This window comes from Psammomys obesus, unplaced genomic scaffold (genome assembly GCF_907164565.1).
Source record: "Psammomys obesus unplaced genomic scaffold, mPsaObe1.curated_primary_1811, whole genome shotgun sequence".
Lineage (NCBI taxonomy): Eukaryota > Metazoa > Chordata > Mammalia > Rodentia > Muridae > Psammomys > Psammomys obesus.
The window spans coordinates 26639561-26665914 of NW_026596117.1; the positions used below are offsets into that span (position 1 = coordinate 26639561).

At 45.8% G+C, this 26354-nt stretch overlaps 1 protein-coding gene across 1 annotated transcript in view; it reads right to left on the reverse strand.

Annotated features, from left to right (window-relative positions):
• The window catches only part of Slc28a3 (solute carrier family 28 member 3), a 50178-nt gene that overhangs the window by 9703 nt on the left and 14121 nt on the right, over nucleotides 1-26354 (reverse strand). Inside the window, exons 2-13 of the mRNA XM_055629406.1 lie at nucleotides 19300-19386; nucleotides 16335-16420; nucleotides 14416-14507; nucleotides 12822-13011; nucleotides 10708-10852; nucleotides 8725-8838; nucleotides 7964-8041; nucleotides 7165-7245; nucleotides 5982-6062; nucleotides 3753-3878; nucleotides 1836-1966; nucleotides 172-340 (exon numbers count right to left, since the gene is read on the reverse strand). Of these exons, the coding sequence (XP_055485381.1) occupies nucleotides 172-340; nucleotides 1836-1966; nucleotides 3753-3878; nucleotides 5982-6062; nucleotides 7165-7245; nucleotides 7964-8041; nucleotides 8725-8838; nucleotides 10708-10852; nucleotides 12822-13011; nucleotides 14416-14507; nucleotides 16335-16420; nucleotides 19300-19386 (1380 nt within the window). The remainder of the gene's footprint in view (nucleotides 1-171; nucleotides 341-1835; nucleotides 1967-3752; nucleotides 3879-5981; nucleotides 6063-7164; nucleotides 7246-7963; nucleotides 8042-8724; nucleotides 8839-10707; nucleotides 10853-12821; nucleotides 13012-14415; nucleotides 14508-16334; nucleotides 16421-19299; nucleotides 19387-26354) is intronic.

The following is a 26354-nucleotide window of genomic DNA, read 5'->3' on the forward strand; positions in this document are numbered from 1 at the left end:
ATTTGCTGTCTGGGACTAGATCCTCACTCTGTAGCCTGCGCTGGCCTTGACCTTGTGGCTATCTAGCTCAGCCTCCTAAGTGAGAGGATTAAAGACATGAGCCACCACAGCTGGCTTCTAAACTTATTGTTAAACAAAGGTCGTCAGAAATAAAACATGGCAGAACCATACCTCAAAACTCAGCTGTGGGTAGTCGAACATGCTTCCAAACCAGGACAGGGCTGAGTTCACAAAGGACAGCAAGGCCAGGAAGGCGATCAGATTCGCAGCGATGTTTGCCACCAGGGGGATGGATGAGGATGCACCCTGTGTCGCGGCCTCCAGGAGATTCCTTGAATCACTTCATCAGAAAATGTAATTCTAGAGTTACCAAGGAGTATCTATCTCTGGACCTGCAGCAATGGCTTAATCATAGGTGCTGGGTAAGAGGCCAACCCTTAGGCAAAGTACTCAGACGGTGATGGGCTTGTGCTTGTTGGCTCTCTTGTTGGATGAGGGATGCTGCTATGGTACCTTTCTCTTGGCACCAAATCCTGGGCTTCAGGCATGCTAAGCACCCACTCTCATCCCTCATCCAATAATGCTTTCTTAAATTGTGGCACTTGTAATTAGCAAACAAACAACCAAGAAGTGACAAAATTGCATAACTATCAAATGTAACTACCAGGGAATATTTCTAAAATCTCCTGGCATTGCAGACTAGCAGTTGAAAGAAAGCCCATATGACCACCACTTTATTAATCGTTGAATCCCACTGTGTTCTCCTCTCTGATCTCCCATGAACCCCTCTAATCTGAGAGGTCTGTCCCTCAAATCTATCTACCTCCCACTTACCATTCCCCTACATGGCTGTATCCTTACACCAAGCAAGTGGAGCCTTCAGGATGCTGTCTGCTATACCAATTATTTAGACCAAAGTGTTTCCCATTTTAGTGTCTGGGATAGTTGCCTTATCCATAACTAGGAATCTTTTGGCAGGAGTGGTAAGGCTTAACTGTGATACTGTTATTTTGTATGTACCTAATACACAGACTTGAGAGTAATTTTATGCACCATTTATTTGCCACTACTGTGTGTGTGAGCATGGTGATGGGGTTGAATGTGTCGAGCTCACACACAAGCCTGTGGGGTCACTTCTCTTCTCCACCTTTCTGTGGATGCCCGGGCTCAGACACAGGTCTCCAGGCTTGAATGATGAGGGGTCTTACCCACTGAGCCTTCCTGCCAGCCCTAGACAGTATCTTAATAATCTGTGCACAAAGCTGAATGGCATGGACTCGTGCACCGTGGCAGAACTGAAAATGTTTCGGATGTCAGAGCAGTTCTGAACTTACGTTTCTGGGTTACAGATGCCCACCTTTTGTTTCATCCCTTCGACAAGTTGTCCTCACAGTCCCAGCTATGACTATTCATACATAAGCGTGGCATGAAGCCCAGACACATGTTGATTAAATGATGTGCTGTATGGTACTTTTATATATCTGATTCCTGCAGTCCCTCTGCCGTTCTTTCTTTTCCACAGAGCGGAAGAAAATGAAGCAGCCCTTTCATTCCATGAGGGACCTTGGAAAGAGCTGCTCTGTGACTTCCCAACAGTCTTAAAGCAGGGCTCAGTGAACACGGAAGCACTTTATAATGAACACTCAAGAAACAGCTGTTTATCCAGGCTTCCCTGAGCATTGAAACAGGAGTTGTTTTGTTTCTTGGGTAAGGTCTAAGAAGTCAAATGTAACAGCCCTCTAGTACCACGGCTGGCTGTGCTTTCTTCCCATCATCAAAGCTTGATTTTGGCATCCCAGCCTGATTGTTAACTGGGTAATAATGTTCCCACTTACCCGTTCTCCATTTTCATGGCATTCTTGAGGGTTACTTTGGGTTTCTCTGTTTCAGGCCAGAAGAGTTTGGACACAGCCAGGGATGCAGGCGCTGACATGACTGAGGCGGTTAGCAAGTGTGTGGATGACACCTGAAGCAGAGAAGGAAGAGGCTGATTTTGTGCTGGAGAAGTGTTTCCTAAGAGGTTTGGAAAGACACCATTCCCTGTGTGCCCAGTCCTATTGCCTTGGGAGTCAGAGGACAAGACACCTGACTACCTCCTTGAGAAAAGCACAAAGCCTAAGTCTGATTATTGGGGTGAGAATTAATCCTGCACTGTAAGAACTTTCAGAGATGTCTCAATCCCTCGGTTGTCTCTTGGGACATTAAAAGTTGGTCCCTAAAGTCCATATTTTGTAATATCCTCAGTTTATATGGGGATGTGGGAGGTTGAAGGAGCACGGGGAAAGGATGGAAGGAGAAGGGAGAAAGGATGGAACACGGAGAAAGGATGGCAGGAACATGACCCATAACCTCTTCTGTCTCTACACACCATTTATACTGTCCCTCTGTCGTGTAAACTATTTCTACTTACCTCATTGCATGTCTACTCCTTTCTTACCCTCCCCATATTTGGAGTTTTCTAGATTTTCTTCCCTGCTGTGATGGCTAACTTGACTGCATCTAGGATAAACTAAAACCCAATATGCAGGGCAGTCCTATGAGGGATTTCCTTGATCAGATCATTAGTCTTCAATACCAGACTGGGACTGCTGAGACAGCCGGCCCCAAGGGCTGAATAACTGCTGCATTTATAGCCTATTCAGTGTAGGACAGCCATTGTCGGACTACCTGGACCATATCCTGTAAGCCAGTCTAATAAATTACATACACACACATGTATGTGTACACACACATACACACACTCTTCATTCTATCAGCTCTGTTCCTTTAGAGATTCCTGGCTGTTTTCAGAGTTCTAGAAGCAGTGTCTTCCCTGCCCCCATTCCTGTTACACCTAGCTCATTGATAAAGGCAGCATTCCTACCTACAGTAGGGGCAGGGTGGACCATTTGTGAACTTCCTAGACTGAGCATTCTCATAACAGCCTTTGTTTCTCTTTTTCCCTTTCTTATTACTAGATTCCAGACCTTGGCGAACATCTGGGATGAGGTTCACATATCTTGAAAGAACACACCTCATTATTAGATTTACTCCTGGGGTCTGCATCAATGCGGGGCCACAGTATTCCCGAGCCTCAAAAACTAGTCACCTGCTCTTAGAACTGGCTATGCATTAGAATTTGGGTTTGTAAAAAAAAATATTGATAACTGTGTCTCATTCCAAGAAATTCTTGTTTAATTACTCATGGGTATGGGCCAGAAAACTAGGATCTTTATAGTAGGTTTCACGTGAACCAAAATAGTCCTTTCCAGGTGAGCCTATGAATCAAGGTTTAAGAACCACTGCTTCAGGACAGAACTCCTTTCCCACAGGCAAGGTAAGTATTTTTGGCTTTGTTGGTCAAACTATTCAACCCATAAAGGACAAAAGAATGGGAATATCTAGTTTCCAATAAGCCTTCTCAAAAAATCTAGCAGGATCTGGATTTGGCTCCTGGATCATAGTTTGCTGACCCTTGGCTTAGACCATCTTTACTTGTGTAAATAACAGGATTTGTTTTCCACAGACTGAAATTTTTAGGCAAAAGTAGCCTTGCTATATAAGTTGTTGTGGTTAGAAATAAATATGGGAAGGTGGCAGGAACGTGGACGCAAAGCTCTCAAACTCCCTGGGGTCACTATATTCAGAAGCCAAAGCCACCTTTGGCTACTTCCGTCACGCTAAAAAAGAGCGGCACTCTCTTGGTGTCATTTTACAGTAAGTAAGAGGTGGGAGATTGAACTTACTTTTAATTATGTTTCAAACATTCTTACCCCAAAAGAGATATAGGCTCCCAAAACGCTTCCAGCAATCGTCGCGAAGCCAGCTGTCATGATGGTGTGGAGTTCTGACCTGGTGACATGTGGCAGATACGGTTGGACCAGCAGTGGAGACTCTGTCTGGAGACAAATGTTAGATTCACCTTTTAAATGCTTAACATCGTGTTTCCTGACTCTCAGGCTGTCTCTAGAGGTCACCAGGAACTCTGGAAATGCAGATTACCCTGACTGTAACCAGAGAGTCTGAGGGTGGCCTCACAGACCGGGCTTTGACAGCTTTCCGGGTGGTCCTGGAACCTGACTCCTGGGGGTCCCTGCATTCAAACGCCACAGTGACTGGGGCAACTTTTGTAGAACTCAACAAGGAGCAGTCTCCTGCTCTCTTTCTTCATGAGTGATGAGAAAGAGAAAGAAAAGTAACAACAGGAAAGAAGAGACTGAGTTTTGCTCGTTAATTATGTTCCAAACATTCTTACAAGAGAAATATGTGCCCAAGATGCTTCCAACATTTGTAGCATGGCCTGTACCATTGGTGTCCTGGTCATTTGAACTCTAGAGTGGTGTGCATCTGTAGGCCTGGGTCAATCTTGTGATGTGTGAGGCTATTCAAACGTCCTCCTCCTACAGGCTGGATGCCATCGGAACTTGGAATGCTTTCCTGAGGGTTGGCCAAAGAACTCCACCTAGCAGTGTGGCCTTACTGACAGGGGCATTTCTGAACAGCTATGATTTCCCATCTTCCAATTGATCTTGACAGGCTCATACATGTTTTGTGAAAATAGAGACCGTTATAGAACAAAGAACAGACAACAGGTACCAATAGGCACTTCGTAATTGAAACTCTGACGGGCCAGGGTGTAGTGGACCAGGGTTGAATCTCATTAGGGAGGGCAGGCAGCCTGCAATGTGGAGCTCTTCATCGATAATTGTGGCACTTTGGGCATATTAACTATCAAATTGAGCGCCACAGACACATGCGTGCAATTTTACAATTTTCAGCTCATTATTTCTAATTGTTCTGTGAGATTGAATGTGTTGAAGCCTCAATTTATAGACTAAATAGGAGCCCAGTATGTGAGACCTTTTACCCCACAGGTACAAGCAAATCATCTCAAGATGGTGCCTTAATTAGCCCTGAGAGAGTTTATGACTATAATTATTATAATTTCAACTCCTAGGAAAGGAAGCATTAGCACCACACACAGGAAAGCCTGCTTCATGCTAGTGAGCTGGCCTTACCAAGAAGGCTCAGCCTGCCTGGAGCAGCTTTAAGCCTGGGATTTGGGGCCATGTATTTTTGTATAGCATGGTTTTTGCTCCGAGTCCACTTTCTTTGGGCAGAGTTGCTGGCGGCATTGCCTCATGGCCTCACATTTTCCCCAAAGCTGTTTGTTCCTAGTGGTGCAGCTCATTGCCTGTCCATTCCTTAGGGTTGCTCCAGTGTTGAGGGATTACATTTCTTTGCTTGAATGGGCCTCAGGCAAAAGGGTATTTATTCATCTTATGGGTTAGGAAGTGAGCTAGTAACCTAAAAGTTCATCTTAGACGAGGATGGAAAAAGCCTGAAAGTGTTTTCTGCGGCTCAGGGAAGATGGGTGGCTGAACGTTGGGAGTGAGTTACGTTCATGTACAGCTAGGATGGCTGGAGGTCAGCTTTAGTGTCTTCTTCATTGTCACAGCCATTGCAGTGAAGAATGTGGGGTTCCCTATGCACTCTCTGAAGCTCAAAGACAGTGAAATCATTTGAGGTGAACAGCTGCTTCCCTCTCTGGAGTTGACCAAAGGCCTCAATAATGTATAGAAACTTTGTGGATAATCTACATGAGAAGCCCCACGATTTGATAAAAATGGTGTTCTCTCTCTGAGCTTTCAATAACTCAGTTCTGTACAAACACAACCTCCCTCCCCCATCCCTTCCGCTTTCTCTACATACATAAACACACACATACGGACACCTGTACAAGCATACACGAACACGGGAGCCACAAACAAATGCACACACATGCATACACACAAGCACACACACAAACACGCGCACACACATACCTGAAAACACATACATACACACATACAGAGACATGCATGCACATCCATACACACACAATATTTTACACTCTCCACTCCACCCTAAAGAGAGTAGTGATGCACGCAGGAGCCTGTCTCCACATCTTTCTGTGAGAGAGCATTCCTGTCAGCAAGAGCTTTTCTGTTATTGCAACTTACTTGCCCAATAAATATGTTGCCAGCGGCAACTACAGACTCGATGGGAGATGACCCCATGGTGACAAGCATCAACCACCCGACCTAAAAGGAAGACATGGACAAAAGTCAGCAAAGAGCTATTTGTAGGCAAACATTTAAAGATTGGCTGAAAATCTAATCTGTGTTGAGACCCCGAGGTCATTAATGCCTGTTGGCAGGTTGGTGATTATCTAGCCACAGAGCTGGGTCTTCCTACTGGAGTCTAAGTCTGTATCATTGTATCTGCTTTTGAGCAACATAGTTTCGGTAGTAATGAAATAATGAATAATGAAAGTAATGAATAAACAATTGATACTACTGTCAGAAAGCTTTTCTCCGGTCCAGGGATGACTATAAGCAACAGACCTGTTCTTGGAGCAGATGCTTTCAGCCCCTGTACTGCAGACGAGGAAGCTGAGGCTTGGAGCTGGTACTCTGTTAAAGGCCAGCCCACTTGGAGGTACTAAGGTAGACATAGTTGAAGATGTTTTCTGTACTTAATTCAGTGGGTATGATTTGGGGGCTCGGCTTTTGTGATGGCTTTGTGGGGACAGTGTAGATCTAGAGTGGCTCCCAAATATCTACAAATTAAGGGTCGGGTCCTCAGCTACAATGTCATCAGGAGGCGGTGGTGGCTTTCAGGGGTTGGGGCCTATCCTCTGAAGGCTGGAAGGCACCCTTGAGGATCCAGGGACTGGGCTGTCCTCTCTCTGTCTTTCTGTCGTTCTGCCTGACACTCCCATCACACATTTTTTTATATGTATGTTTTTGTGTGGCTGTAGGTCACAGAGGCCGGAGGAGAGTATCAGTGGGAGCTGATTGTGAGACACTGGTGGGCCTGTGGGAAGCTGTGACTGTGGGCCTATGTGGAAACCACAGAAAACAGCAATGCTGCTTTCCCGGGTGGGCACCTGACTTCTGTTCTCTCAAAGCACAAGTAAATTCAACTTGTGGAACTACTTCATGGAACTACCCACAGATTAGCAAATCAAAGTCTTTGTGAAGGTTCCTGAGGTAAAATTCTTTCTATGGACACACGCAGGATCATGGTTGAGGAGAGTCTTTGTAAAAAGATGGGTGTGGTGTAAATGCCTGAATAGAAGCGGTTAGGACTTTGAGCAGGAACTAACTCTCATCAGGCACCAAGCACCTGGGACCCCAGTACCTTTCTGATAATCCATTGCATCAGTCCCAAGTAGTAGAGCATGGACATCACTGTGCTGAAGAAAACCACAATTGGCAGGATCTGCGGGTGGGATAGCACAGGCGTGGTCACTGGTCAGTGCTGGGCAGTGAGTTTCCTATTAAGCTTCCCCTCTGCCTCGTTTGCACCCTGACACACAGCATAACGGAATCAAAGACCACCTTAGCTAACATCTGCTTCCATCAAGCAGTTGCCCTCTGGACGGCCTCCAACTCTGAAGTTCTTTATTGAATTGATTTGAGTATGTCTCCAAAAAGTCCACATGGTAGATATTTAAATATCTCTCAGATTCAGTGGTGATGGTGTTTGGGAAGTAATTAAGATTGGAGGAAGTAAGAGGCTGGAAAGATAGCTTATCGGGTAAGACTTGGTGCTCTTGCAGATCTGGGTTCAATTCTCAGCACATACATGGTAGCACACAATTGCCTGTAACTCCAGTTCCACTGTGGGCACTGCCTGAATGTGGTGCATTTACATACATGCAAATAAACACCCATATCCACAAATAAGATAAAAGAAGGAAAACGATTAGACGAAGTCATTGATATGGGATGTCCACAGCAGAAGTAACGGCTCCCTCTCTGGAGCCTGTCCCTGCCCTACCTTCCCCTCTAGTTCCCAGCTAATTGGTCAGAGGCAAGATACCAGGACAACCTGTGCAAGATCTAATTTAGAAAATGTGTGAAAACACATTTTGTCTCAGCATTAGTGTTCCTCTCATTTTAATAGGCAGGCATAGAAAAGGGGTATCCGGATTTACCTTAAATGCAAAGAAGTGGTCTGTATACTTATCACCGAAGACAAACATAGCTCCAGCATCCGTGAACCCCAGAAAAGTCTGAGACAGACAGAGATTGAGGTCAGTCATTAGAAACCATGATCAGTACTACAAGCCCTGCAGAGGATGGATGATGGCTAGGAGACTCATTAAGAGGCCTTGGACAGTCGATCTTCTCAGCATTGATGCTTTAGTGAATACCGTAAGTACCTCTGTTGACTCATGCCTACATGGAGACTTCCTGCCATTTCTGACATTCAGGCTGGCTTGTTCTGACTGTGGTCGTCGGCTCCTTCCAACGACACAGACACTGTGCAAGGATGACCCTAGTTACCACTAGATGCAGAAGAAGGCTCTCTCTCTGTTTTGGGGAACGTCTCAAACATGGCACCTTTTGGGCAGGATGATGGGGCAATAGGGATAAGGATTTGGTTCAGGGGATGACACAGGCAGTGCCAAGCTTGATTGGCTACATAGATGAACATGTTTGATACAAGCAGCAAGCCTAATTTATGCTATGGAACTAAATTTAGGGTACAATGTTAGAGATAAATCATTTACTTTTGAAATGATTTGAGGGCTACATCCAAATGCTAAAAGTACAAGAAAAGCAAATGATTTTGTTTTTGTTTTTGCAACAAGGTCTCAGGAGGCTCAGGTTGGCTTCAAACTTGCCTTGTAGCTGGTTTTGAGCTCCTGACCCTCCTGTTCCAGCTCACCCAGCTCTCTTTGGAGCTGCTTACCTGAACTTGTTTTCCCATCCAATCAAAAGCAATAAAGCCAGGCTTAGTCCTTAGAATTAAGAGCCCAAGAAGAAACTGTAATCCAATTCCCCAAAACACAGGCCTCCAGTAAACCTGTGGAGGAAAATGGAGACCATTAAATGTTGTGCTAACTTGAACACTGTAATAAGGCTTGAGTGAACCACAAAATGGTCAGTAATAATGGTGCTCAGAGACTAAACTTTCAGAAATTCCTACAGACCCCTCCTGGTCGTGGTTACCTTATTAGGAGGTTAACCACAGTTAACTAAGTGAACATAGACATCTAAGGGGCAACTGTTTCCTTGAGGGAATTCTCACATGTGCCTGGGGATGCCCAACAGCCAGAAGCAGAGGATTTTTTCCCCAATATAATCATGCTAATCACTCTTGATCCCTACCCTTGCTTATCTCCTTCCCATTCCTGTCTACCCTTCTTCTTTTTTTTTTTTAATCCCAAGTGGGCCAATTTGTGTGGGCGGCACCATTCCTCACACAGGGGTTCTTGAGCTGTGTAAGAATGGAGAAGGGGAACTGAGCTCAAGCATGAATGCATTAGTTCATTGCTCTATGCCCTGCCTGTGACCAATATGCTGAGCTGCTTCATGCTCCAGCCACTATCATTTTCTCAGGAAGATGGACTCTAAGGTGGAATCATGAGTCTTGAAGGGGATGTTATTAATATCTGATTTAGAGCTGGGAACTCAGTCACTCATTCTCAGCACTGTGGGCAGCTGCAAGGTTCTGCATTCACCCACCACTTACTACAAAGAGAGACCTTGGAGAACCTTTAGAGAGAGCCACTCTGTAAAAGGAAAAAAAAAAAAAAAAAACCTCAGGGTTTCATTTACTCTTTATAAACCTTGGTGTAAAATCTGAGAAAGTATGTAGCCATGAAGTCCTGATAAATGACTCAGACACAAAGTATCGTCTGCAAAACACATGGTCATATTGCAAATGTTACATCTACAATTACTTCTCCACTTGGAAAACTGAAAGTTAGAGATTGATTTTTCTGTGTTCAAAGCTGGTTTGTCTGACAATTTATAAGTGAATCAGGTGGAATTTGGCCCAGTTGAGAGGCTCTTGTCCCATGACAAAGGGAGCCAGCGACCTCTAATTCAGACCTAGGATGACAGAAGAAATGGACCGCCATCTGCGTCTATTCTCAGAGCAGAAGCCAGTGGGATTGATGGCACAGAGAAGGGAGACGTTATCATCAGACATGCTATTAGGTCAACTTGATCCCTGATTAGTGCTTTTTCCTCTGGTCGCTCTTCTAGCCAGAAGGACAGTTATAGTTTGCCATTGTGGTTCACAGGTAAAAGCTTTAGTTTCAGAATTCATACCCATCATGGGATGTAGGCTAATAAAAACGTGTGTATGTGTGTATGTGTGTTGGGGGGAGAGAATTGGATGCAATGACAGAATAGTGTATAAGGACCAATTTGAGAATAAAAAAGCATAAATCAAAACAGAATGTTTTATAATGCACAGGACTGAGGCTGGAGATGTGGTTTGGTTGGTAGAAGACTGGCTCAGTGTGTGCAAGGCCCTGCATCCCCAGCCCCCTAGAAACTGGGTACGGTCACACCTGCTTAGGATTCCAGCACTTGGGAAGCAGGAGGATCCTAGAGCAAGTTTGAGGCCAGCCTGGGAGTTACTGTCAGTTACTGTCTCCAAACTGAAAAAGTGCAGGATTGAGTATATCAGTATCAGTAACTGGCCATCTGGGAAAATGGGTGTAAGGGAATGACTTCTGTGTGCTTAGTAACAGATCCGAGTAGACATAGGGAATGTTTTACTTGTGTAACTGGAAATTACTAGAAAACAAGAAGCTCTAAATAAGCATCCTTACCCCTTAAGGACTCACATGGGGTGAGGAAAACTTGCATGGGTAGATTCTTTCAGTAACTATTTTGAAGTCCTGAGCATCCCCTCATCCCATGGCCAGTTTGTACTTACTCTGGTTGGATGTTTGGAAAACAGGAACAACAGGATGATGTACATTATGAGTCCGCCAAAGGATACCAGGTGCTGTTTGCCCAGTCTGGCAGTGTCAAGGATCAACCAGAAAATAACGGCCAGGATCAATGAGGTCCATACCACCCTATGAGAATGGAAGGAAGGAGCTGGTTTCTTTAGCATGCCAACTGGAATACTGTAATGAGGCTTAAACTAACAAGTGGGAAATGGTAATGAGACAACACTACCCAGAACCAGGAAGCTGTGCTTTCAAACATCTGTGGCCTCAGTGAGATATATCCCCCTTTACCTTCTAGCTCACAAACAAGGATCTGCACAGGGGCATCAGAGAGTGAATGTTTGTATAGCGATGTGCGGTCTCTGTTTAAAGGAGCTCTCTCAGCCTTTCTCTCGGTCCTTTTTGGGATGGTTTTCTTTCTCCCTTCATGAGAGAATGTGTTTTCTGTAATTGGGGCTCATCAGCAGAGCTGAATCAGCTTGGCTCCTATCTTCCCTGGACAGAGTCTAGTGGACACGATGAGCTGATTCAGAATGAGGAAGGCCACCACTGTGTGGTGAGTTCACAAGCTACACAGGGAGGGTAGGTGGAATGTCCAGGGTCTCCCATGTGGTTCTCAGTGGAGAGAACCAGTCCTGTGAACTACTCAAGCAGGCCATTTCTAAGGAGAGGAGGTCTCACAGCAAGAGGCCAAAGAAAAGCCCTGGGGGTCACTGTAGTGTATAGGTTCCTTTAAAGGGAAGTTAGGTCCTCAGAGAGCCAGCCCCATCCCCAGAGCAGGAAGCCCCTCCCCAAGGCAGAGCTATCCTTGTCCTCATCTTGTTACTGTCTAGAATCAGGAACTGGGAGAAAGAAGGATGGGGCTTTTGGCTGAGTTTTCTCTAGCCAGGAAGGGAAGGAACATCCCAGACTGAAAGTACTCTTGGGGTCATTGGTCACTGCAAAGAGCAAGCAGAGAGGCCATTAGATTTTTATATTTTTATACAACATAAAAGTTTAGATATTTCCAATTGAATAAGATTGCATGAAAGAAAGAAAAAAGTCACAATTTTAATACATGGTGTACACAAAAACATGCAAAACACGCTTTAGCCTCAAGGGGATTTTTAGAGATCTGGGTTTTTGTTTGTTTGTTTGGTTTTGGTTTTTGAGGTAGGGTTTCTCTCTGTAGAAAACTAAGCTGTCCTGGAACTCATTTTATAGATCAGGCTGGCCTTGAACTCAGAGATCTGCTTGCCTCTGTCTACTGGGTGCTAGGAATAAAGGCACTCACCACCACCTGGCAAAATCTACTTTTTAAGGAGCAGAAGGCATAGAAATGAGAAGAAAGGAAAATCTAATCTAAAAATTATTGAATTCAAAAGTCAACCAATAAATGAAAGTAATGGGATACTAGTTGGCTCATCTAAATAAAAAAATGCTCATGTTCATTGTGCATTGAAAACATACACACACACACACACACACACACACAAATCAAACATCTCATCTTGGTCTTCATTTCCTGTTTGAAAAATATAAACTAAGTTAATAAATAAGTAAAATAACATATTGAAGATTGAATATAGTCCATGATTTCCATTCTGTAAATTTAATGAGATTATGCATGACTATATAAAAAGAAAAAATAGAAAAAAAAAGCAAGCTCACACTGTCAGCAATCTTTACTGTTTTGTACTTATAAACCAGTCTTTAAGCTAGCACTGAACTGATGGCATCGTGTGCTGTTCTCTGACCGGGGGCAGGTCAGACATTACTGAGTGATCATGATTTTATTCCACTGAGGTGGAGACAGACCTAAAGCCATCACTGCATGGGCTGTCCTGTGTTCTTGCCTATATGTAGATATTTAGGTGCAGATGAGAAGATTGTCTTTGAATTTCCACCAGCACATGAATTAAAGGGCTCTCAATAATAAATTACCTCATCCTGGTCTTCATGTCTTGTTTGTAAAATGGAGGCAGCTTAATGGATTGCTCTCGAGTTTTTTCCTAGCCCAATATCCCATAAATGAGGGTGGAATTTTAGAGCATGTTTTTGGAACAGTGAGAGAGTCAATCTCCCACCCTATAGTAGGGGCAAAGGTAGTATTTACCATTTCAGCCAAAACCAGTGCCTATTGAGAAAGCTTCTGCCTGGAGACAGGAACTCCTCGATTCGGTGTTCATATCTGGCCATCAGGTGATCCCAGACAACAAAGAAGATGGCAACCAGGGTGATCACAAAAAGGGGCAGGGCTCTGTGGAAGTTCAGCGCACAGGCTGCAATCACCAAGGCCAGGAAACCTGTCCGGGAGGCAATTCAGACACTTGATATCACCAAACCAGTGGAGCTGGGCTTCCAGCCTGGATGTACCTCAGGCAAGAGGAGACCTAGTCAAGCACCCATTGGATGCTAGGGTGCCTAGCTGAGCCTTCTGCTTTTCACCACGATGGAGAAAGGATGCTGGGTTTTGTTTTTCTCATATAGAACCTTCTCAGTTCTTGAATCCCAGACACTTGGTCACTGTGGCTGAATTTAAAGAATACCAAGAGCTGTGCAGTAAGACCCCATCTCAAAAAAGAAAAGTTTCTTATTCTAAAAAGTCATCAAGCACCGGCCCACAGGTTATGTCCAGCTTGCTTCCATGCAGTCCGCAGGCCTCGGTGGCATTTGCTCGTGCACACCTGTACCTCCCAATCACATACACTAGTAATGCAGCCCTACCTTTCCGCTCACAGAGGATCTACAGTTGTATTTTTGTTCAGTGTTGAAGGTCCCATCTGGCCAGACCTGAAAGGCTGCTCTGGCCTGCTACAGGGAAGGTGGTCAACCCTCACCCCTGTGCCAACTGTTTGAACATCAGCACAACACTTAGCTTTGGCGGTGTGGTCTGTGGGCTTGTGTGGGAAGGGTCACACTTTACAGACGGTGGGTGGGTGTTTTTCTACAGTGGGCTTTGAAGTCCTTTGCTTTGGGAAGACAGAAATCAGGATGCATGCTCACGGGCCTGTGGGCTAAAGTGCGGGCCAGAAGGGTGGGGGCCTCACCCTGTAGTCACTCTCACAAGTTATGTTTGTTCCAGCTTAACCTCGTGCTCATGGCCGCTACTTGGTGGGTAAGTCTGCATTTGCATCAGTGAGCGCGTTTCCTCGAACACACATCACATGAACAAGAGTTCTATGAGTCCCAAGAGTAGGGCAGTGCTGTGGTTTGAATATATCTCCCTCAGCCCCACATACATAGAGTAATAGTAGCAGAGGTAAGGCTATTAGGATGTAATGGATTGGATGAGGTCCTGAGGGCGGGGCCACCGTGATGTTACTAGTGGCTTCCTAAATCGAGAAGTAGAGACGACATGGGTTAGCACGCGCTGCCTGGTGCTACAAAGCCTTCCTCTATGTTACAACGCAATAGAAAGCCCCCAGCAATGCTGGCATCTTGACCTTGGATCTCCTCTGTTCTAGCACCTGAATAAAATCTATGACTGAGCCTGCAATATTCAGTTATAGCAAAAGAAAATGGACTAAGAGAGCAGGTAACTGAAAAAAAAAAAAAATCCAGTTAGCCTCATAAACAAGGCAGGAAAGCAATGTGTGTAGGCTTTCCCTTCAGGGGCTTCTTGGTCAACTTTATTTCCTTCTCCTGAAGCTAATGCTTAGAAGATTCCAGGAAATGACAACTGTATCCCACTTCCCTTCGGTATTTACCAGTCAACAAAATGCCCCTGATGCTGCGCCGAAGGACGGTTCTGTGCTTTCTACAAAACTCGCAAACTGTGTCATACTTCCTCTCCAAACACCTGCAACACAAAAGCAAAAACGGGCACCTAGGTGAACATCCGAGCGCAAAATGCCTGGTGTGCGAAGCCTGGGCTAGAGAGTGTAAAACAAACAGGAATCTAACCAATAAAGCAGCGGAAGGGCGGGGCTTCCGGCTAAAAGGGCGGGGCTTCTGGCTACAAGCGTGTCCGGCACCGCTGCCTCCGGGGAGGTGCATGGTGAGGAGTACTTGTGAAAACGTGTGCTGAGAAACGGAACCACCCCTCTAGATATTAGGCGAACCACGCTTTGATTCGCCTAATATCTAGAGGTCTAATTCGGGAGAGGCCAGTCATACGTTATCCTCCGTGGAGGGGCTAGGGTTGTTTTGAAGGCAGCAATGGTGAAGAGCCACTGTTGGCAGACCCCCTCGTTGGCTGCTCCGGACTCTATTAGATTTTTTCTTTCCTAAACCAGAGGCAGGGAAACGGTGTAGTCCATTACAGCGAGCTGACCCTGGAAAGCAAAGTCGCTGGTCCAGACTTGCTTCCTTTGGTCGTCTAGGCTGAACGATTCGCAACCCACGGGCGACGACGGCCTCGGCACCATGACCTTAGTGACGCCCCAAGAGATTTTCTCAGCCCCCCGGAAGGACGGAACTTGGCGAATGTTCAAGGTGTACACCCGTCAGGACCTCTCAAGCCTCCTTCTAACTGGTTTGAGGGTCGTTATTCTGGTGCCTAAGAAGGAAGGTTCTTCAGGGGCTGGAGATGCTCAGTGGTGAGGGAGCACACACTCCTGAGGAGGCCTGTGTGGGCTTCCTGTCATCCACAGAGTGGCGCCATCATCTACAGTTCCGGCTCCCAGGGACCCCACCTCTTCCGGCCTCCGCAGACACCAGGTACATACACGGCACACAGACATACACGCAGGTAAAGCCCACATACACTAAAACCGTAGATGACTTAAGTAAAAGTTCTTTAGAGATATAGGAAGGTAAATAAAAATTTACATAGGAATTTAGAAAATGGCCACAGGTGTATAATGATACGGACTGGAATTCCACAGTTTGCTCTCAAGCTGACTGACCTTCAGAACTTCATCTTACTAACCCCAAATCGAGCTAATGCTATTTCCTTAACCAGGCGTGAAGGCTCATGCCTATTCACCCCAGCATTTGACAGCCCTCAAGAGCCCGGTAAAGGCAAGTTCTAAGTTACCCTAGGCTGCATAGCAGACCCTGTCAAACCCACAGCTGCTGGCTCTCCTGTCTTAGGTGATTGCAAGTACCTGGAATCATTTAAAAATAGTTTATAATAATAAGAGTAAGAGTAATAACAGCAGCGACACTTTAAAATGTATATTTCTTTCTTCTGTGTGCACCTGTATGAACACATGTGTGCCAACAACAAATGGGGTAGCCTGGGGGCAGCCTCCTTGCTGCTCCCTGTCCAGGAGATCAGAGCCAGATCCTCAGACTTGGCGGCGCATACTTTACAGGCCGAGCCATCTCCCTGACCCAGTTTCCTAAGATTTAATGTAGGTTTTGAGAAATAAATTGCTATTGATTGATATGGAGAAGATAAATTGACTCCTTATGCACAGATCGGAGCCATTAGTTGGTAATTTATACCTTTAATGAGAAGACCGTCCTGGGTGAATGTAAAAATAAATTCTGGGTTCCTAGAGCAACATTGTTGCCAATGGACTATATCTACCATCTTAAAACGGCCATTAATTTTCCTAGTGGTGCTGGAAACATAGTAAAATTTAAAAGCAGATAAGAATAAAACAAGACAACAAAACACAAACACGGACTGGGACACACAGGGGCAGCCCTCGGCCCTGCCTCTGGCTTAGGAATGTACCCTTTGTGGTGCTCTTCCTGGTCATCGTCCTCCATGTCGTCTTTGTTCTCCACAGACTCCCGCTCAATCGTGATTTGAGTGTCACCCTGGGGAGCAAACATTGGAGCAGAGGGAATGAGAATACGGGCATGTGGGCTCCAGACTCCTTTGCTCAGCACTCAGGCAAAAGAACGTTCAAGTCTCTTTTAAATCGTTACACAATAATTTATTATCGCTCGTGTTATCTACGGCACGGACACTTTTTTTTTTTTCTTTTATAATCATAAGAAATTCAGGATCACACTTATGGAGTCTCTGGCATTCCCCATCACCGCCTTTTTGTTTGCTTGTTTGTTTGTTTTTGGAAAGGGGACATGTTTTCATTTCTTATTCTTGACCCAGTTCCTGCTGTAATCATTCAACACCAGACAGCAGCTCTGGTGCTTTTGGGAAGGGCCAAATGAAGTTAACAGCAACAGCCCCGTCTCCAGAGCCTGAAACCAACCAGGCTTGGCTTGCAGGTATGAGCGCCCGCCTCATCCTGACAGAATCCCCACGGGACCCGTGTTCTCTCAGCTCGGACTCACGGGAGTGCAGCTCTCACGCCAAATACTCATGTGAATGGCTACTTTTCAGGGATGATTTTTTTTTTCTTTCTCCCAAATAGCATGACCCATTCTGTTTCCAGAATAGCTCCCTCTCTCCATTTGGCAATTTTCCAGCTGGTGAAGCTGGCCGTTGTACATGGCTGGGGCATGTTCCATATTGGTTCTGAACACACACTGGCAGGTGTACTGCTGGAGCACAGCTGCTCTGTTATATGCACAGCGGCCTTTTATCCTCTGTACTTAAAACATAGAAATACATCGCTTCTGACCCAGCAAGATACCAAAGGTCACCGAGCACATCAAAGTCAGACTCTGCTCTTTCTGCCTTCGGTCACCTTTGTTTTCTAGAGTGGTCCTCAAGAAGTAGAAAGGCTTATACTACAGGAAATAGCCTGAGTCCAAGTTCCAGGCGCCACAGACAGGGGCAGAGGTGAGTCAGTCATTTATGTCTTGTTCTAAAAACAGATTGACTTATTTTTATTTTATGTGTATAAATGCTTTGACTCTATGTGCATATACCATGTGCATGCAGTGCCCACAGAGGCCAAAAGAGGATGTGGGATCCTTCGGACCCCAGTTATAGATGGCTGTGAGCTGCTAGGTGGGCTCTGGGAATGACGATGATGTCTTTGACAAGAGCAGCCGTGATCGGAACTGCTGAGCCTTCTCCCCGGCTCTGTATCCATTTATTTCTACTTGACACGTATAGCTTGGCCAGGAATTTGGTAAATATTTTATTTCAATGACTGTGATGTTCTGTTGTCAATGTATCCCAGGCTACCTGCTACCTATGGGATGCTTAATTCTTTCTTGTCTTTTAAAAATGGACACCAGAATTACCCTTCACCTTCGTTATCATGGGTTATCTTCCTCTTCCTAGTCACTACCTAACTCCGTGTGCTTCCCTTCTGCCACCATCTGCTCACATCCACTTCCTGCACAGCTCAGGCCTGTGCTGTTCACAGAGGCCTCCTTCAACCTCACCCAAAGCCCATCACAGCCAAACCAGCTGCTACTCAGCCTGCATATTGTAGAATATGAAGTTTTGTTTGGTTCTTTTATGAAACAATAAAAAAGCAGACTTTTTCTTTTTTTAGAGCAATTGCAGGTTCACAGCAAGCCTAAGCTGTAAATAAGTAGATTTCCCACACATCCTCACACATCCTGATGAATTCCTGCACCGGGGTGCTCCAGGTGTTACCGCGGTGAGCCGGCTCCACATATTCTATCCTTCACCTTCAGGGTTGTGATGTCTGTTCTTGGTTGTCAACTTATTATATCTGGAAACCTGGGAGGGATATTTTTTTTTTTGAAGTGGGAAGACCCACTTTTAATCTAAATATTTCAAGGTGGGAAGATCCACCTCATTGTTTCTAGCTCTGAAAAACATTGCCTTATCTGGTCTGACTGCTGTCCATCGGTTTTCTGATGGGTACCTGATTAGGAATAGATGGCTTTCTGATTATGGAAACACCTGTGCGGTGGTTTTCACGTGCACCAGTTCGGTGGTTGGAGGGTACTTAGTGACATAAACACTGCACAAGACATTAAGCGAGGTAAGTGGTGAGTAAGAGACGGTGTGAACCAGCATCCACATGCACAAGTGGGGGTCTGCATAAATACGGGCTGTGTTCCGGGGCGCACCTGATCTGCTCCCCTTGGAGGAGAGCCAACTTTCACCTTCCAGTTTTTGCTGCAATAATTTCACCAGTCTTGGGTAGTCTTTAGAACTATTTTTCAAAGGGTGATCTACGTGAGTAATTACTCACTGTTTTCTTCAGCAGCAGAAGAAATTCTCCCTGAATCTGATATATCAGTGAAGCAACACAGAATTCCTTGCCAGATGTGGTGGCCAGTGCCTGTGATCCCACCACTGCTGAAGCCAGAGGATCAGGAGTTCAAGACTATCCTCTATTATGTATTGAGTTTGAAGTTAGCTTGGGTCACATGAGTCCCTGTCTCTCCTAAACAATTAAAACCCAACCCCAAACAACTTCCCCCTCAAAAAAAAAAAGGCTCCCAAGATTTGTGCAAGCTCAGGCTCTGTGGGACCAAGGATGGGGCATCTCACTTGCCTCCTTCACCTTAGCAGTTCAGGGGCTTTTCTTGTTTGACAGGCAGTCTCACACCAGCTGGCCCTGACTCCCGCCTCTGTCCCCGAGTATCTACATGGGGCTACAAGGATGAACATCCACGCTGGCCTAAGACTAGGCTTTTGGCATCGGGATGGTTTTCTTTCAGGGGAACTGTGAGGCTGCTCCGTCAAAGTGAAACCTCATGGACAGGGTGTGTGTGCCTTAGGCAAGCTAATCACACTCACAGGCAGCCTGGTGTCACCATGGTAACAGGTCCTCAGTCCTCCTCCACACCTGCCCTACCTGTTTGGCATTTCCTTGCTCCCTGCTTTGTACAACTCTTCCCCGGACGGTGCTGTTCCCCGTGTTCTGTTCCCCAAGGTCTTCATCCTACGAACAGAGCAGAGTGAAAAATAAGGTGTTGGAGCCCAAACCCGAATGCCCTTCCGTGAAGATTCCTGGAAGGGTTGCAAAGAGTGCCAGAAGCCAGGACTCTGTGTGAGGCATCCGATTCGGGGAACTGCCAGGGAAACTTGGGCTCATAAGGAAAAGATGGGTTTTGCTTTTCTTTTGCTCTGGTGGGAAAGACCTCGTGCTGCACACTGAGGAAGGATAGTGGCTTGGCTTCCCACCGTCGACCCTGACTGTGCTGTAACAGGCAGAGCCAGCACCATGGGACCTGGCTGGGACCTCATGTGTCAGCTGGGCTGGTCAGTCACCCCTCAGCAAGGCACAGCCACTTTTAACCTATGCTCAGTCAGTAGAAGAAATAATTATCCCTTTAATGAGACATTGTGCTTTTTCTTCCCAGAATCCCTAGTGGGGACCTGTACAGAGCCCCAAAGCCGGGGCTTCCTAAATCTGAGTCATTCTGAGAAGCCTTTTCTTTCCATCTCATTTCTGCTTCTGCCCATGACTTCCCTAACACTTCGGGCCTCTTTCCCTGAAGTTTCCTTCTGGCAGAGTGCTTGTCTGCGTGGCTCACCGCCATGCCCACTTAATTGGCACAGCTTCTTCTCTCTTCTGGGTAGACACTGAGATTTACAGCTTGCTGCCCTGGGGGTTTGACTTTAAACTCCAATAAAATTGTCCTGTGGATCAGTTCTTAAGTCTCTTCCTTTCTTGTTCTTTCCTTTCTCTTCCTCCATCTTCTTCTTTCTCCTCCTCTTTTTGTTCTGTTTGTTTGACCTGTTTTCCTTATGTGGCTCTGGTTGGCTTTGAACTCACAGAGCTCCGCCAGCCTCTATCTCTTGAGTCCTGAGATTAAAGGACTCCCATCTTAAAATTCTTATAAAGGAGACTAAGACCCTAGGAGGCACCCCCTCTTTCCTGGTATCTCTGGTGGGGCTCTCCACAGTCCCTGGTAGCCCGCTGGGGACTGTACTGTTCCCTGTGTTTATGGATTCTTACATTTGCCCGAAAACTAAGTTGAAAACAAGAGGACCCAGGATCCTGAATTAAACGTGCAAATAAGATCAGGGTTCCCTGAGCCCATCGTCCTGTACTCCAGAGGAGTCTATTTACACAGCAGTTTTCTCTCTCTGGCTCTCTGCAGAACCTCTCAGCCTTCTGGTGCTGATCATTGCTGCCACCTGCTGGCCTTACCAGAAACCTTTGCTGAAGGAGAGAGAATATGGGTTTTAAGGCAATGGGAGAACATGCGTGTGTGTGTGTGTGTGTGTGTGTGTGTGTGTGTGTGTGTGTGTTTGTATTTTGGGGGGTGGTGGTGGCATGCCTGCTGTTTTGCATGCTCACAGAGGCAACCCTGAGGCCGGACGAGCCACAGAACAGAGGCAGTGGGGGGGGGGGGGGGGGGAGGTGCCCTGAACTGCCTAAGAGGTGAGCTGAGCCCAGCATTTAGGTCCTGATGGTGGGTGTCATGTGATCATCTGCTTCAAGACCATGCTGCCTTCATGTCCCTGCCACTATGACCCAGAGCAAGCCCTTTCTTCCCTAAATTGCCTTTCTCTCTCCCACTCCAGGGTCTCTGTGTAGCTCTTTGGCTGTCCTAGAACTCCTGGTGGGATTAAAGGCGCGTACCCACTATAGGCCTAAGATGCCTCAGAGTATTTTATCATAGCGACGGGAAAAGGAATTAGTGAAAAGCTACCTGGGGACGCCTGGAAGACAGTACCACAAACGCGCACAGCGTTGCTTTTGCTGGTGACCTCGGAGGAGTCAGACCCTCTTTGAACCTGAGAGGAACTCCAGTGTGATGGTTGTGGGCATGAACTTGTGTGAGCGATAGTGCGGTTTCCGGTATGTGGAAGCGGTTAATGACCAAGGGCTCTCATGGCCCTGTGAGCCTTAGACCTTCCTCTTGACCTACGACAAACTGTAGTCTCTCTGCACAAGCTATTGCACCCACTTTAACACAGTAAGAGACTCGAACAACCACTCACACGGCTCCTACAAGCTGGCAGACTGAACTGTTTGCGCTGTAGGGAGCTCACTCGAGCAAACCGCAGGGCTGTGGGAGCGTACTTACTCCAGTAAACCCTGCCACTGGCCCCTGGGGGTGGAGAGAAAGCAGCCCAGAGCTGACTTAGGATGGCAGCCTTCCAGTCAGCCAGAGGAGGGGCCTGACTGAAGTAACCTTGGCAAACCCTCCTCCCCTTTCCTGCTTTCTGACTGAAGTAACCTTGGCAAACCCTCCTCCCCTTTCCTGCTTTCTGCAACGTCCACACCTCTGATTGGGCCAGATCCTTTCCCTGTTTCCTAATGCTTCCCCAGAAGGCCCGCTCGCCTCTGCAGAAACCGAAGCTAGCTGTGCAGTGCAATCTGCCCTCACTGATTTTACTGATATCGGGGTCTTTCTTTTTTTTTTTTTGAAGGGGTGGTATCCAAAGCTTTAAACACAGCCTCTCCAACTGACTGCTTCTAGGTGTTGCTCAGATGCAGCAGCGGGCTCAAGTTGTACAAACGCAGAATCTCCCGTCCACTCACGGCCTACACCACTGTCTTGCCTCACTTTTTTTTTTTTTTTTCCATATAGGACAACTGTTAACAGTCAAGACACAGACAGTAGAATAGGGTAGGTGTAAATTAAGAAGCGTTCTACTTCGAAAAGCGCTCATGCCACTTTAAAACTGACAAAGGCAAATGTGTAGTAGCCATATTGATTGTTTTTGGTTTTCAGAAATGAAAGACTTGTACGTGTCTCACCGCTGGCCACCCTTTTGTTGTACGTCTGTAACACCTAGCACAAGATTCTAGTTTGAAACCCAAATCTTCAAAGCACAGGGCTCACACGTGAGTGCTGCATTAATATCCTAAGCAATACAGAGTTACACGGGAGGTAATACCACCTCTGTGGTAAGAGGTGCCACATCCTCTCACTAACCCGCTTTGAGCGAAGAGGAGGCACACGGGGCGACTGTGCCGCATTTCAGCTCACATAGCAACCCTCGAGAATTTTATTTGTACCTTAATGTGCCCGTGTTAGCACACTGCTTTAGCTTCAAGAATTCCAGGCTGGAGAGATGGCTTAGCACTTAAGAGCACCTACTGCTCTTATAGAGGATCTGGGTCAGGTCCCAAACACTCACAGGGTGGCTCGCAAGTGCCTGAAACATCAGTTCCAGGGTATCTGATGCCCTCTTCTGGAGGCATCAGGTACTGCATGTATGTGGTATACACACATGCAGGCAAGAAACACTCATGCACATAACATAAAAATGAATTTTAAAAACTTCAAAAATTAAGAGAGGAATATGAGTTTCACTTGTAAATAACTATCTCATATAATCTGTAGAAATCTGTCACATTGTTGGAACACATTACTGAGATAATATATTAAGAATAGAGAACCATAATTCTGCAATAAATCAGTTTATTTTTTTAAAGCAAACCAGCAAGACTTTCAGTTCACTTGTACATTTATAAATAGAAAATTTATAATGCAAGCTTCATGCATTAATAAAACTTGGCTGCTGGGCATGGTGGCACATATCTTTAATCCCAGGACTCAGGAGGGAGAGGCAGGCCAAGGCCAAGGCCAGCTTAATCTACATAGTGAGTTCCAGGACAGCCAGAGCTACACAATAGAGATCTTGTCTTTTTTTTTTTTTTTTTGAGACCTTGTCTTAAAAAGACCAAAACAACCCAACAAAACCACACAGGCACGCACACGTACGCACATATCCCAAAACAAAACACAAAAAACAGAAAACAAGACAACAACAAACCAAACCAAGCAACTGACTAGCCAAAAACTTAAGTAGAAGGGGCTGCAGAGAGGGTCAGTGGTTGAGAGCACTTGCTGAATTTGCAAAAGACCCAACTTCTATTCCAGAAAGTCACACAGTCTCTTACAACCACCTGACATGAGCTAGGTAGTTCATGCTCTAGGGGACCTGACACAGGTCTTCTGGCCCCTGTGGGCACCTGCATGCAAGGCACAGACTCACACAAACACACAGAACACATATGAATAAAACTGTCAAAGAAAGCTAGTCATGGTCCACACATTTTTAAACCCAACACTCAGGAGGCAGAGACAGGTAAATTTTAGTCCATTCAAATCTACGTAATGAGTTCTAGGCCAATCAGGGCTATATGGTGGGACCCTGTTTGAAAAAATAAAAAATAGTAACAAAAGAACTTGCGTTTACTTTTTAGCAGGCGCCTTAGTTGGAGTTACTATTGCGGTAAACACGGCAACCAAAATCAGTTTATTTGACTCACACTTCCACATCACAGTCATTGAAGGAAGTCGGGCAAGAACTCAAACAGGGCAGGAACCTGGAGCCTGCAGCTGAGAGAGGCCACGGAGGGGTGCTGAGTAGCGGCTTGCTCAACCTGCTTTCTTATAGAACCAGAACCACCAGCCCAGGTGTGGCTCCACCCACAATGGCCTCGGCTTTCATCAATCACTGATTAAGAGCATGCCCTGCAGCTCAAGTCTTAAGGAAGCGCTTTCTCCATTGAGGCTCCCTCCTCTTTGCTGGCTCTAGCTCATATCAGGTCAACATAAACGACCCAGCACAGCTGGGTCACCACCAAGAGCGTCACGTGGCAGAGTGTTGCCACGGAACACCCTAGCTGTGGATTCACTGTCATTCCATAAAGTCTGACTCAAATGTTATTCTGTTTCTTGCACTGTATGCTCGTGACAGCAATCCCCTGCCTCCACCCCTCAAGTGCTGAGACATTGACAGGCCTGGCTCTCCTATTCTTTTGAAGGAAGGGTGGTTGCCTTTTGTGTTGGACTGTATGTATGATGATTTCTGCCTGATTCTAATTTGATTATAATCTGATACTGTTTCTGATGTAGCCTGGCCTACTTGCTGTAAAGTAGGATATTCCCATGAGATCTTCTGAAGATGCATTCTGAAGGGAGAGGACCTTTAGATGCCTCTGTGTCTAAAGGCACAGAGGCATCTAAAGGCACAAAGCAACTGATTCTGAGTGGCCTTGGCTCTTCCCCTCTGTGCAAGCCGAAGCGTGACCTGCCTCTCCACGCGTCCTTGCTGGACCTCTGCTGTGGTCTGAATGTGTGCCTCAAAGTTCATGTGCTAGAGACTTAATCTTCAAAGCAGAGGGTTGAGAGCTGGGACCTTTAGGAAATAATCAGGACTCCAGTGATAAAAGGATAATGTCCTTATTGCCAGAGTGGGTTTTTTAATTAACTTATTATTTTTATAGCATTCTGCCTGCATGTATGTCTGCACACCAGAAAAGCGCACCAGATCCCATTATGAATGGTTATGAGCCACCATGTGGTTGCTGGGAATTGAACTTAGGACCTTCTGGAAGAGCAAACAGTGCTCTTAACCTCTGAGCTGCCTTTCCAGCCCCAGAATTGGTTCTTTACCAAGACTGTGGCTTGATCATTATTCTTGTTTGCTCTCTGTTGCTGCGATAAAACACCGGAAGTAATTTTGGGAGGAAAGCCTTTATGTTCTGATCTCAGTCCATCATGGAGGCAAATCAAAGCAGAAACTTGAATCAGGACCTGACGCAGAGACCCCAGAAGACCAGTGTTTGCTCTCCATGGCTTGCTCAGCCTACTTTCTTTTGCCCCTGGAAACACCAGCCCGGGGGTAGCATCACCCACTGTGGTCTGGGTCCTCTGACATTGATCTTTCATCAGGAAAAACATACCACAGACTTGCCTATGGGGCAGTCTAAATTCTCACATGACTCTAGTCTGTGTCCAGTTGGCAAAAACCATCAAGTGTGGTGCTCACCCTCTTCCTTAGGTCGTGGATGCCCTTGCCAGACTTTCCAGCCTCCAGAGATTTATTTATCTTTTTAGCCCACTCCCTGTTATTTTATTACCTTAACCTGCTCTGTTAGTTTGGTTTATAGTCTTCTTCTTGAGCATCTTAAATATTTGCATTGTTATTAATTATTTTTATCCTGAGGCCAAGGATTCATGGGTAGGCCTCTGTTCTCACTGGAGAAGCCAATCTTTTTTCTTTTTTTTTTCCTTTCTTTTCTTTTCGTTCTGCTTCACTTCTAACTTCTTGTCTTCGATTTAGTCATGACACTCCTAAGTTTCAGTGTTTTCTGCATCTCTAAATGCAGTTTTAATCATACAGGGCCCACTTCCTCTTTAAAATGCCCTCTTCCTGTCCCCCTGTCCACTTGAAGGCTATCACCATTGAAGTATTTCCTCCTGGCTTCAGATTGCTCTCCTCCCCTTCCTGTGCTTTTATGGTCCTTTCTCTACCCAGCCCTGAAAGTTACAAATGTGCCCTGAGTTCCTTCCCAACAAATAATAATGGGGCAGCCACGGGACAGGCACTTGCTGGTAAAGGAATGGAATATGTGGTTCCTCTGGCCAAGGGCTCTGTCACCGTAAACTACATATTGGATTGCAGAATTATAGTTGTGATGACTAAGACAAGGTGCTTGTTCACCTCCCCCCCCTTCCTCATAGTGCTGGGGATCAAACCCAAGGCATTGTACATTCCAAGAAGCTCTACCCCAACCCCAAGATACCACTTTACATTCTAGTTGGAATGAACCTTGGCTGTTTCTGTAATTTCAAACACACAACTTATTTATCACGTGAAACAGGAAACATTTTTCTCCAGCAAATCATCAGGTGTCGGTGAGAGAGAAACAAGGATTTCTAAGCAATCACAGAAGGGTTTTCTTGTTTACAAATGTCCATCCAGTCTGCCACACGGGGTCATGGTGAGGTGCCTGTTTCCCTTTAAAGTTTCTGATGTTGTCTGACATCAGACATATAAGCATTAGGAATGCTTATATGTCGTCCAGTACTCATAGCCAAATGACCAAAGATGTGAGAACAGGAAACGTGGCTTCAGGTTTTTCTTTCCTTTAATTCTTTGTCAATCTTTTCTTTCTTTCTTTCTTTCTTTCTTTCTTTCTTTCTTTCTTTCTTT